This window comes from Mytilus trossulus, chromosome 1, assembly GCF_036588685.1.
Source record: "Mytilus trossulus isolate FHL-02 chromosome 1, PNRI_Mtr1.1.1.hap1, whole genome shotgun sequence".
In the NCBI taxonomy this organism is placed as follows: Eukaryota; Metazoa; Mollusca; class Bivalvia; order Mytilida; family Mytilidae; genus Mytilus; species Mytilus trossulus.
Genome location: NC_086373.1, coordinates 18,861,588 through 18,875,572, shown reverse-complemented (window position 1 = coordinate 18,875,572; position 13,985 = coordinate 18,861,588). Strand labels below are relative to the sequence as shown.

The window sequence follows — 13,985 nt, the reverse complement described above, 5'->3', positions numbered from 1 at the left end:
AAATAGTGTAACTTTCAAAATATGTAGAATAGCTAGGTCGTTTTGGTATCAAATAAAAGCTGAAGGACTAATGATCATTGTAGAACACTTTTGGACTGTTAGTTTTGAATACTAAAATACTGCATCAAATTTTAAAAAGAGGGTACATTTTGTCTGTTTGTCAGATCTGAAGTACCTATTTTGGTACATCCGAAGTTCCGGGAACAAGTTTTTTCTTAAATGCAATTAAAGGTATGTCGAATTTTTCACTACAAAACACCATAAAGTGTTGCTTTCAAATGCAATGATTGCCACTTTATTTCAACTTAAAACAAAAGAGGTGTGCCTGCTTGAAATGGGGGAATTTAACATAGAAAGCAATGGGACCATGAACTAGTGGTGAACCTCCTTCTCAATGATCAAAATTGGTGTTTGTCAAACTGCTATATAACCAGCGTTATTTTTCTGACAAAACGGTTGGTTCAAAGTTTTTGATTTTTTTATATTTTTGTTAAAGGATTTACTTTGACAAAATTTTATCAAAATTAAACGAGCCAAATTAATTTCAGTGAAAGTGTTGGTACCACCTTAAAAACGAGAATAAAATAAATAATTTATTTAAATTAATTTTATGTTAATAATTATTATTATATATATGAGAATGAATAAGAAATAAAGTGGCAACAAAACATACAGTATACAAATAAAAAAATATAAACTGGTTCCAATATCCGGTCCTAAAAAAAAATGACCCGTATCATTGAGTGCAATTTAGTTAGCTACCGTTTCAAAGAAAATCTCGGCTTTTTAAAATAAATTCAAATAAATATAGCTTACAGTACCTGCACATGGATTTCCCTGAACTTTACAAAAACAGTAAAAACCACATTCTTGTTTACAGACAGTCTCAGCCATATGAAAACTCAATAAAACCACCAAGACTGTGTACACGTTCATATTTCCAAGGTTTTACATATACCTCCAAACAACAACAACTCTAAAAGGTCTTATTTCATCTTTATATTTTTCTGCAACTAAATAATAGATTGAAAATATAAGTCTTCAATGAAAGCAGGTATTTTAATTAATATTTAAACAATTCAAAAATGGATACAATGACAGGAAAAAATAAATGCATTTTAAACAAACATTTTTTAATAAGCGTGTTTTCCCCCGAATCTGAAAAGAAACTTACATCAAGTAGGACTTTATATGTATTTATAATGTACCGATTGGGTGAAAAAATGTGGTTAACTAACCATTTACATGTACTCCTTATGAAATACACATAATACATACATATGCAAGAGGGTACAAAAATAGTATCCTCTGTCAAAATTATAGCATTTTAAAAGTGTTTATGAGTTCAAATAACGCTATGTGTTGGTTATGTTTACAAATCAGTTCAATTTTTAAAACACTCCCTTTAAACAATAATAACACTCGTGCTAGCTTACCTGTTCAAATAAACGATTTACACTCCGATGTATACTATGTTAACCTACATTGTAACCTGGACTGAATAGATAGATTCGTCTGATTATAATGAATAAGAAGGTGCAACACAACAACAGTTATTATCTTCCTCGTCTCTAAATGGAAAGCCAACACATTCATGGATTCTTAGAACAATATTTGACCCGAAAAACATGATGTCATGTCATTTAAAATCAATGTCGGTTTCCTATTTCCCTATTTAAACTTGATGACAGTTTCAAGTATTTGTTGTTATCCAGATTGAACAAATTATTATGTCTGGAGTCTGCTGTTGGGATGACAATAACAATGAATAAACTGTATTCTATTTTTATTTTAACTTTCAGTTTCACAACTTTCCCAAATTTATAGTGCTGACATTTTTAACATGTTGTGTCGGTTTGTAGTCAGTACTTTCTGTGCTGGCGCTTACAATCTGTCAGTGTCGTCAAGTTCATATTCCCTATTCATAAAATCATGATTGATTATAAGTCATATTATTCATATATATTTGAACTCAGCGTTGAACTTAAATCATGAATATTACAATATAAACACCTACTTTATTTTGTGACTACTAAATGATGTACTTGTATTTGTCAAGTGGTAATAAGACTACTATATTTACTTTAAGAGAGGTTGTGAGGAAATAGGGGGGGGGGGGGGGGGGTTCTTGAACTATTTTTGGAATGGAATTGGTATCCAGTTTTAGCTACTTTAGATGGGAGTAGCATCGAAATCGTTTTACAAAATGTGTTCATTTCTGTATTTCAAATGTGCAAACGTTATATCTCTTATTAATATCTGATTATGCAACAGAAGTGTCGAACACTTGATTCGGATATCATATACTTATCTTCTGTCATTATGTTTGAGCTTCTAATTTTATTTTTTAATGATTTTAATATGTGAGTCATAACCATCTACTCCTTGATATATGGACATGAAAAATAACAATAACGATTTAATGCATTTGTCTTTGCAGATATTTTTATATAGTAGTAAATGTCAATGATACCATATCATGTGTAACCAGACTCAATCTAGCGACTATTTTTTTTTACAAATTTCATCGACCATTTAAGTTAACAATACGGATCAACTGTATAGGTCACTGTTTAAAAAAAGAAACGCATAGCTCGGATTAATTTGTCGATTTTTGAAATATATACTCTACAAGGTAAAATGAAACGCTGGTTTTCATCTTCGAATTCTTACAAGTAATTTCAAAACTTTAAATGCACGTTCTTTTGATTTGGTTCTGTGTCAAATGAAGTGTGTGTCTAGTTTAAAGTGCATATGACTTTCTAAATTTGCCAAACTTTTTTATGATATTGATGTGGTCGATTTTGGCCCAGTTTTACCAAAATGTAGAACAACTTTTAGTGAGGAAACAAAATTTGGCCGCAACCAGTGATTAGTAAATGGATATATCTAGTGTTTGTTTTAATATAAATCTGGGCAGTATTTGATAACCGAACATTTTTTATCATGGGTTTTGGCAAATGTTAGGGTTCTATGAATTTACAAAATCTTCGTATATGCATTATCTTGCCAAAAGTGAACATTGTCCTATTGCATCAATATGTCGTTTTTACATACGCAAGTACATTTGGGCCTGGGTATAACAGTTCTAATGGTGCTTCCATCAATTTGTCATTTGCATAGAAAATTTCATGTTTTTCCTTTTATTGATTGATGGAAAGGTGTTGTTCAACAAAACTTTCAGCACTCTTGTTTATATCGGTGTGGCCAGTTTGTTTTGTTTGTTGTGTTTGAGAATGCCGCAATACCTAAAGAGATGTGCCTATCTACATCAGTAAAACTAACAATCCTTGTCATTCAATAACGGCAACGGTAGTATACCGTTGTTCAAAACTCATAAATCCATGGACAAAAAACAAAATCGGGGTAACAAACTAAAACCGAAGGAAACGCATTAAATATAAGAGGAGAACAACGACTATCATTCAAATGTAACACACACAGAAACGGACCGAACATCAGACGAAATCCCACGAGAATAACAAATATAGCATGAAAACCAAATACATAAATTTGAAAGGTCGAAAAATTCTGCCACGGACAGGACTGAGGAACTACTCAGAGTTGCCTACTTAGACCACTCTAGGCAACAAAGGCCCCCTTGTTTTCCTTTTTAACTTGGATCGTTTATGATGTATTAAGTTGTCCAAGTTTATATATGATATTAAAAAAACAAAACAAAAAAGCAATACACAAAATCAATGACCCAAAAAATTATTTTTACTTTTTCATCATTTTCTTTTGTCCCCTTTGTTTTTCGTTTATTATTTTTATCAAACATAACTTTATCAATATACACAGTAACTTTTAAAAGACAATTGCACATCGTTTGGCAGCTGTACATGATGATTTAGCCAGGATTTTAAATAATCTTTCCTTCCTTTCCTTCCTTATTAGTTTTACTGGGTTTCACAATACTTGTTTAACTGTATAAATACTTCATTCAAATAATAAGTACTTAATACATTTACAAGTATCATAAGTGTGTTCATCCTTTACATTACAATATAACAATGTGTGTGTTTCAAAATAACAAAGAACTTCAACATTTCGGTCAAATCTATAAATCATATCTAACTTATAAACTTCTCAATTACCAATTATAGTTTAACACCAAAAGGATGGTTTGCATTGAAAACCTATGAATTGAGTAACTATATATCAACGAGTAACTTGATATAATAGGAGGTTCATTCTTTACTTCTATGTTTCAGAGGTTAAATGTATTATCATGTGAATGTTATTTCAATATAAATATGTCCTTAATAAAGTTTTATAGCTTACTGGCGTACTTAATTATAATCCTGGTACCTTTGATAACTATTTACACCACTTGGTCGATACCTCTGCTGGTGGACGTTTCGTCCCCGAGGGTATCACCAGCCCAGTAGTCAGCACTTCGGTGTTGACATGAATATCAATTATGTGGTCATTTTTATAAATTTCCTGTTTACAAAACTTTGAATTTTTTGAAAAACTAAGGATTTTCTTATCCCAGACACAGATTACCTTAGCCGTATTTGGCACAACTTATTTGGAATTTTGGATCCTTAATGCTCTTCAACTTTGTATTTGTTTGGGTTATAACTATTTTGATATGAGCGTCACTGATGAGTCATATGTAGACGAAACGCGCGTCTGGCGTACTAAATTATAATCCTGGTACCTTTGATAACTATTTACCCAATTAATAGGGAACTAGACGGTATCTATACTTATATGTATCGGAACTATGAGACTTAAAACATGCGCATGAAGTATATCAATATATTAAACTAGTTCCCTGTTCTAGTCTAATGATTATATGATATTTTTTCTGGTCAATGGGAGACAATCCATTCAGTTTTATGTAGGATACTTACCAGTAGAAAACTGAATAGGAAAGTAAAATCTCTTAACATGAAAAAGGTTACACAATCAAAATACGCGAAGACCGTTTGGTTTTTAAGATAACAAAATATAACATATAGATGCATGTTTCACCTCATTCTTTATTTGACTAAATTATCATTGAAATAATGACTCAGACTCGTTATGAAGCTGGGATTACTGCGTCTTTTTGCTTTGTCTTCATTTATAAAATGAATATTCCTTCTATTCCAACAAAAAAATACCAATAGTTTATAGAATAGCAGTTATTATCAAATAGTCTGTTTATATGTATGTTGGCGTTTGTTGTATTTTGAGGTTAAGTGTTTCTGTTGATCTATTGTTACTCACTTATACTTGATGTGTTTCACTCGGTTTTTGTTTGTGACCCAGATTTGTTTCATTTTAATCGATTTTTAACTATTTCACAGCCCCGGTATACTGCTGTTTTTTTCAGCTGTTGTTATAAGGTTATTATACTACAATTGATATATACAGAGAATATCATGTTACATATGGTATGGAGACTTGTATCAGCATCATACGGATTTGCAAAATCTTTCGCTTCGAACAAGATCGATTAGGGATAACCGTCAATTATAAAACTGTTGTAATATAAAAAAAGTTATGTTGTTATGTCGGCATTAAGATCTTTGGAGCTTATGTTTGTAATGATTCTCGTAAAAAGTTAAATCACAAAAATACTGAACTCCGAGGAAAATTCGAAGCGTAAAGTCCCTAATCAAATGGCAAAATTAAAGGATAAAACACATCAAACGAATGGCCAACAACTGTCATATTCCTGACTTGGGATAGGAATTTTCAAATGTAGAAAATGGTGGATTGAACGTGGTGTAAACCTTGCTTTACATAAAATTGTCTAATCTATTTTATTCTATGGAAGCCTTTTCAGTGAATATAAAGTAGCGCTCGGAATGAACTAATAAAAGATGTATTATAACCTATGCTAAGTTTGCATTCATTATCTGTAATAGTAAAACACTTACTCAATGCACCGGGATATCCATCAAATTTGAAAATTGCAATCGATTTGTGACTGTTTGTAGTCAGTTGTGTTGCCTAACATATTTATTCAACTGTTCACTAACAAAAAGCATATTGCAAGTTAACTGTTTGTTTCTCCAATGTACAGTTCTCTGCAATAATTGGCTGTTATGTACTGGGGATCAGATGCGAAAAATAAAATTATTGTTGTTACGTTGGACCAAAGACATATATAATAGTATTATTGTATTTATCTAATTCCGCATTTAATTTATTCAACATTGATTTTACGAAAATAATTCGAAATGTTAAATTCAAACCCTTAAACAGATCCTATCAACCGTTTTGTTTCAAAGACACCAGACAGCAAATAGACATGGCGAAGTACAAATTTGATACAACATGGCAACTTGGATACCAACTTTTCCAGATCATCGTTCTAGAGGACAAAATTAATGCATGATAATTCCTTCCAAAGCAATCGTAGTCAAAAGATAACACATCAATGTTTCAAATGAAAATACTACAAAGCAATCCCTTGTTTTGAGTCTGCCATTATGGTTAAGGATCTGGTATTTGTAAAACAAAACTAGCTAGACATAATGTCATAGCAAGGATTTGTTTCTACATTTGAAAATACATGTACAAAGTCAGTAATAAAATTATGACAGTTCAGTCTATTCGTTTGATGTGTTTTATCATTTGATTTTGCCATTTTATAAAGGACTTCCCGTTTTGAATTTTCTAGGAGTTCAGTATTTTACTGTACAAATCTTTGGATATAGCAACTACGGTCGATCAGTGCGTCAGTGTCCATTGCTAGTTTAGTATTGAACGTCTAGAAATATTTTGAAAGCAGCTACAATAAATTATAAATGTTCCTTTAAAAACAGTAGCTATCAAAAAGTAAGATAACAAAAATATCGAAAAACCGATGAAAATTCAAAATAGAAAATACTTTATAAAAATGCATAATCAAATCTCCAATACAGCTCACGAATGGAAAACAACTGTTATATTCCTGATTTCGTACAAAATTTTCCTTTCGTAGTATATGATGTGTTACAAGGATGCTATTAGACCAATAGTTCCAAATGGTTAAGTTGAAATCATCCCTTCGTAAATTTTACGGACGCCATCACGAGTTGGTTGACCGTTATGGACAAACCGTTTCACAAATGATATCGGATATGTTCCTTACGTCGTAACTACAATCCCCTTCCCTTTCATGAATGTGACCTACCGAATAAGACTATTTACCGGATTTATTATCACATAAGCAACACGACGGGTGCAACATGTGGAGCAGGATCTGCCTACTCTTCCGGAGCACCTGAGATCACCCCTAGTTTTTGGTGGGGTTCGTGTTGTTTATTCTTGAGTTTTCTTTGTTGTGTCATGTGTACTATTGTTTGTCTGTTTGTCTTTTTTTCATTTTTAGCCATGGCGTTGTCAGTTTGTTTTAGACTTATGAGTTTGACTGTCCCTTTGGTATCTTTCGTCCCTCTTTTACAACTCTCACATGTGTGACAATCGCATTGAATTCCAATTTATTGACATCAATGTATGTGCAAAACAAACAGAAATCAACATTGGAGTACAGCAGTCAACATTGTATTATAATCGTAAAATAACTGTTTTTAAAAAAACACACAAAATACCATGTAGACAAAGTACATCAGCTAAAATGAAAGACAAATATTCAGTATTGACCATAGCACGATGACACAACGACGGGATGCAAAAGTACGAAGCCACGCAATAAGTATTATAATCAAATGATTATCGTGAACATCTTACTATAAAAATGTATTTATGTCGATAACTAGACTGACCAAAAGACGTTTAACCACAATTCGCTGCCATGACATGGTAAAATTCAGTATCTTCAATTTTTGATATTTTTTGGAATTTCTAGTTTTGAAATACTTAACAACAGCGGTTCGTAGTAAGTCGAAGACCTTTAGTATCATTAGTGTAGTTGGTTTACATACGATCTATCTATTTGCATGTTTGTATTGGAACTATCAGCGTTTTAAATGTGAGATTAAAGGCCATACACGGTTGACATTCAGAAGCAAACCACATATTTGTAGGATGAAATTTTGAAAAAATAGACAGGACAAGAGTTTTGAATTAAAAAAAAAGGCAGGATGAGACACTTGCGAAAACAAAGTCAGGATGACAAATTAGGTAACAAAAATTCATGATAAACTAAAACAAAACCAAACAGGACCAATTAAGGTGAAAAATAAAAAGGCAGGACAGAGATTACAACTAAAATAAAATGCAGGACAAAAATGTTCATCCTACCCCCCCCCCCCCCCCCATCTTCGTAAAAATCAAATGGTAGCTCCCTAAAACCGAGGGAAATACATCAACTATCAGAGGTACACAACGGAACACTGAAGTGCAGCAACAATAAAACGGACAATGCAGCATACATAGAAACGATCCATTGGATAACAACTGCCATTTTCCTGACTTGGTACAGGACAGTTTAAGAACAAACTAACAGCGTCTTTGCAGAAAAAGTGCCAAGCATTGATGAGTTCCATTTTTTGTTTTATTTGGCAATAAAGGCGATAATTTTATCAATATATTTCCCGCTGTGGCATGTACCTGATATCACATGTACATACATTAGACGATAGATAAATACTTCATGCTTACTTAGTTTAAACACCATTTGTAAGTTTTACCTGTTCTTTATCTGAAAAATACAAATGGCGACTGGTATATTAGGACAACGTCAATATGTCTTAGGAATTTTTATTTTATCTACTTTAACAGGTAAGATTTAGTACATAAATCGTCTTCTTATTAATAAATGTAATTTTTCATAGATTTCTTATTTCTATTAATTTTTGCAAACTAAGTTATTGTTTGCTGTAATTATACTAGAAGATTAAATCTTAAATTTATCTAGAATGTAGTGAAAATATTAGGTTACTTGTCAGAACACAATTACATTTTGAAATTATAATAATATACCATCGAAGTAATTTTTTGTATTCAATACAGGCAATAGCTTAACAAAGATACATTTATATAATATTACATTAAAAAAAAATTACCTTTCATTTATAATATTAAATTATTTTCTGTTACATGACTTTTCTCAAGCCCTGAAGGCACAATAAATCATATGTAATAGGTTTACACACATTTGTACTTTCTATTATACATGTATTATTGTAAAGTTTTATGTGGTCAATCTTCTCCCGACCCTAAGAGTTATTGTAGAGAATTATATCAAGATTTAGGGTATTTTACTGAGTTTAGTTAAATGTACACTAAAGCAAATATGTTTTTTCAGATCGTGATAGAAGGACAATAAAAGTCCATCCAAAGGTCTATCTATATAGACCACATGACATCACAACCACGTTTACATTTTATCAGTAGTCATTAAACTTCCTGGAACAACCGGCTATAATCAATTAAAAGTGATCAAAAGAAATGGAGCAAATAATTTTGAAATTGTCCAAGCATCCTCGTTAAATACACTTGCATTGGCAAAATATCTGAAATATTACAGTGATCTGACAAAACCAAGAACGAATTTGAACTCCTTTTGAAATGGTGTTCCTTCTAAAAATCTGTTTGTTCGGTTTTCAATGAATATATAATGTTATTTAATTTTGATAAAAAAATATATGTTTTTTTAACCCATTTCTATCTTAAGTAAGTCTAGGGGGAAGAGTATTTTTATTTAACAAGTTTTAAAATATCATGTACACCAAATTAGTAAGGAGATAACAGATACTGTTTATATAACATTAACTTTGTTTATCACAACGAATAGCATTTTAACTTTCGAGTCTATATTAATAGGTTCTATTTCATTCTCCAATTGCTGTTTGTCTTTCAGATTGCTGTAAGTCTGATGCATGTTCTGAGGGTGAAGATTGTTCTGACGACAACAATGAAGATAATGATAGCACTTTGTAAGTTTATTCATCAATTGTCATTACATATGACGAGTATATTGGCATTAGCTTTTAGAAATCATAAGAGTAGGCCTGGCAAGAACCCATCTTGGTCTCGAAATGCAGCGTTTTTACAAAGTTGCTGAAAATGTTAATTGTAAGCTACCGTCATTGCAAAGTACATTGTAGAATACTTTTGATGCATAGATATGGGCTGATTCAACTTTAATACATTGGACATGCATCATATAAAATGGAAGTGGCTGCACTCTTAATATTTGAATGCATGTTAATATATGATATACATAACATTAAATAAATGTTGACTGAGACCGAACATGACAAAACGACATCAAATGTCATATCAGTTTATCAAAAGCAAATTTACAGATCTAACAATGTTGGGTTGATGTTTAGACGAGTTGTATATATATATGCACTCTATACATGTATAACATAGGGGGAAATAGGTCCTGAGTCTTGATCTCTTAATAGTGTTACAGAAGGTGTTTCCGGTCAAGCCGGGTTCTTCCAACAATAAGTGCATTGAAATTGTCATACAAGTGCTGCAAGTAGCGTTAAGGATGTATTCTTCTGACTTTTCAGTCTCGTTGAAATCTCGTTCTTGAATTATTTCCAAAACATGTGATTTAAGTGGCAAGTATCAGTGAATTTTTAAAATATTAAAATCCAACATAACTCTGTGAATAAAATGTGTATTTACAAAAGAAGTGCACCACCATATGATTTTTTCTTCACCAATTATTTTGTTACAGTCTTATAAACCAAAAAATCAGGTTAAGAAAAAAGTTTAATTCTAAAATGTGTGGCTCCTCAGATATGTACATCCTTAAATACTAACTGATAAATCTATTCAAATGACATCAACAAAATACAATGCACAACAATAACATCATTCAATTTTTATATGTTTTAGCTCTTCTGGAGAATTTGCTGGTATTATAGCAGGAAGTATTGTTGGCGCGTGTCTTTTCTTGATTTGTGTTATCTGTATTTGTAATGCAATGAGGAGAAATACTTCATCTGAACAAGAGTATTGTCGAGATAAACCAGCAGTGGCATCAGTGTCACATATAAGTAATAGACATACAACAGGTAAATAGTATGTCATATTATCTGCAAAAGGATGACAAATCATATCATTTTTATTTTTGTGATTGCAATATTTTTGATAAAGTAAGTGAGAAATGATAAAAAGCTATTTGTACGGGCTTTGCTCATTGTTGAAGGCCGTACGGTGACCTATAGTTGTTAATGTTTGTGTCATTTTGGTCTTTTGTGGGTAGTTGTCTCACTGGCAATCATACCACATCTTCTTTTTTATATTTCTATATTACTGACTTTTGACTACAAAATTGTCACGACAGATTACTATGTATAGTAGGACCGTCTTGTACTTTGTCAAATACGGGCAAACAAAAGTACAGTAAAACTTATAATCGGTGCAGTTGTTTTGTGGAGGAACTGTTTAATGTTTTCTTTACTTTTGTACACGACATACTCATCCATATCATAAACTGTATATTATTTATTCCCAAATTAGACCGATTCTTAATTTGAAAAGAAGTAAAATATATGTGTAATGACCCTTGTTTTTTTGGTTTTTGTTTTTTTTTGTTTTTATTATCTAATACCATATTCTATAGACCATATTCTAAAATGTTAAATAACATCCCAGACAACTTTCTTGAATGTAAACTCATGTCTCATACATGTACCATATCCTAAAATGAAAACTCATATCATAATCCATATCCTCGATACCATGCTCTAGAACGTTAACTCGAATAACATACCATTTTCGAGTCTAGAATGTAACTCATATCCCATACCATATTAGAGAACATACCCCATATTATTATATGATGTATGGAAAATTGATATTATTTATGATTTAGAAATTTATATTGCAGAGACTCCAAGACCAATTCAAGAGAATGGAGGCTATATAAACACTGGATTTGTCATGGAACCCACAGCACCACCGTACACTGATTTTAATTCTGCTCCACCTTCTTATGAGGACGCTGTTAATGGAGATTTTTGTAAATAAGCGTCGAATGAGTAGACCCATACATGTACTTCCTGTGAGGAAGGTTATAACCGATGACAAAAGTCGATATCTACATATATATAACAAGAACTTGATATATAAATGCAAATCGACATGCTAGACACTAACATCTACTTGTCACCATGCATAGACAACACACATGTTCTACTGCGCCTACTGCACAGCCGTCATTGAGTGGACAGGAAGCGCATAATGTGCAAAAATCAAGTATAATCAACACAAAAACCATTATACTGGGCATAAAAATATACAAAGGCTACGGCGCGTATAGACTTAAGATAATTAGATAAACTTCACCTTGGAATACGTCATACCATATATAGATCCATTGTTGTTGGAGGAGTAATACATGTATTAAAGATTATTGTCTGATTAGGAAATACTTTTCATGGCATACTCTATATAAAAAAGGAGACGTGATATGATTGCAGGTAGACAACTACATGTATCCACCAATGTTCAACTGCTCATTTTAACAGAAGTAGGATTACATATGTTGTTATTTTTTCATTAAAATTTAGCACGCTAGAATGACCTTGTGTACAACTATTGTAAAACACACCATGACTTACGTTTTTTTTTATTCAAATAGTTTAAAACAGAACTATATTTTAATCGAAACAGACATAAAACACGTTCGAAAGCCAGTCCTTTTGATTTAACGAAGCAAAAATATTCTAGAAATAAAAATAGGTAAGCTTTGAGAATGCTTGTATTCCATTTCCTATCGATCAGCAAAAGAACTGTTCGTTTTGATCTCCGGTATCAAACTTACGAAAGTCAGGACCAAAGCTCATAAATTCGGTAATACAGGACTACGAAAAAGTTACGAGAGCCGACAACCTTGCCTTACGAAGTTGTTCATATTACACTGCAATGTTAATCAGATGCAACACATATTTAATTAGAATTAGAATTTGCGTTTTTTTTTTTTACATTACAAAAAATAAACATCATTAACTAGTCAGAAACAACACATGTTGTCGTATCAGGTCTGCAACGTTTTAACGAAATGAAATACTACTCGAAATTCTACAGAGTTATATCTCCAAAGAGTTATTGCCTGTTCTTCTATATGTAAACTATTGACGGATATACAGACAACGTGGACTCGGATGGGGATAAGATTTTTCTGTAAAAAAGGTTTCAATAATCAATGCACTGACAAAGCCCTCCTTCCCCCTTTTTGTGGGAAACAAAATTATTATATAGGAAATCACTGTAGCATGTTTGTAGCGGACCCCCTCTTATGGCAATTAGTTCCCCCTTTATAAAAAATATATAATTTGATAACTGGTAATCTATAAAATTCTAAAGTTAACTCCTAGACGTACCGTAGGGCATGAATATTTAGAGGAGTATAAGACATATAACACATACGAATTAAAGGAAATATCGGGTAGGTTGATCAAGCAGCAACACACAGATTAAAACAAAAGACGACATGTGTAGGTGTAAACGTTTTATATTGAATATAGAAAAGAAGATGTGGTATGGTTGCCAATGAGTCAACTCTCTTCAAGAGACCAAATGACATAGAAACTAACAAATATTATGTTACCATAAAAAGTAAAAACACAAAAATACCGAACTCCGAGGAAAATTCAAAAAGGAAAATCAAAAATCAAAAGGCAAAATCAAAAGTCCAAACTCATCAAACGAATGGATAACAACTGTCATATTCCTGACTTGGGTACCATACCAACTTCAAAATTAGCAAAGTCCATACCGCATATTCAGCTATGAAAGGCCCCGAAATGACAAATGTAAAACAATTCAAACGAAAAAACGGTCTTATTTATGTACAAAATAATTAACAAAAACAAATATGTAACACACGGAAATCCAGCCCTCCAACTAACCTGTGACAGTGGTGTCACAGTACAACATCAGAACAAACTATAAAAATCAGTTGCAAAATGCTTAACCCATCAGATTGAAACAAATAGAAAAGCATATAACAAAAACACAAAACGGACGTGACCGGGTACTTGTACATTCCAACAACAGATTTGAGAGTACTCGAAGTACACATTTTTAAACGATAATATGTTTACAGTCCTGATAACCTTTGAAAGTGTTTG

At 32.0% G+C, this 13,985-nt stretch overlaps 2 protein-coding genes across 3 annotated transcripts in view; one reads left to right on the top strand and one right to left on the bottom strand.

The window, feature by feature from the left end:
* The window catches only part of LOC134717725 (uncharacterized), a 34,358-nt gene extending 32,406 nt beyond the window's left edge, over nucleotides 1-1,952 (bottom strand). The window contains exons 1-2 of one of the 2 annotated variants that reach the window (XM_063580228.1): nucleotides 1,485-1,952; nucleotides 822-1,013 (exon numbers count right to left, since the gene is read on the bottom strand). In XM_063580228.1, the coding sequence (XP_063436298.1) occupies nucleotides 822-936 (115 nt within the window). In that variant the 5' untranslated portion in view covers nucleotides 937-1,013; nucleotides 1,485-1,952. Of the gene's footprint in view, nucleotides 1-821; nucleotides 1,014-1,436 lie in introns of both variants that reach the window. The other variant, XM_063580221.1, reaches the window with a different exon arrangement.
* A 6,559-nt stretch (nucleotides 1,953-8,511) lies between these two features.
* LOC134706918 (uncharacterized) lies at nucleotides 8,512-12,567 on the top strand. The gene is made up of 4 exons (XM_063566290.1): nucleotides 8,512-8,667; nucleotides 9,749-9,824; nucleotides 10,744-10,922; nucleotides 11,741-12,567. Exons 1-4 carry the CDS (start codon nucleotides 8,601-8,603, stop codon nucleotides 11,878-11,880), a joined length of 462 nt encoding a protein of 153 aa, XP_063422360.1. The 5' UTR covers nucleotides 8,512-8,600; the 3' UTR covers nucleotides 11,881-12,567.
* The last annotated feature ends 1,418 nt before the right edge of the window (nucleotides 12,568-13,985 follow it).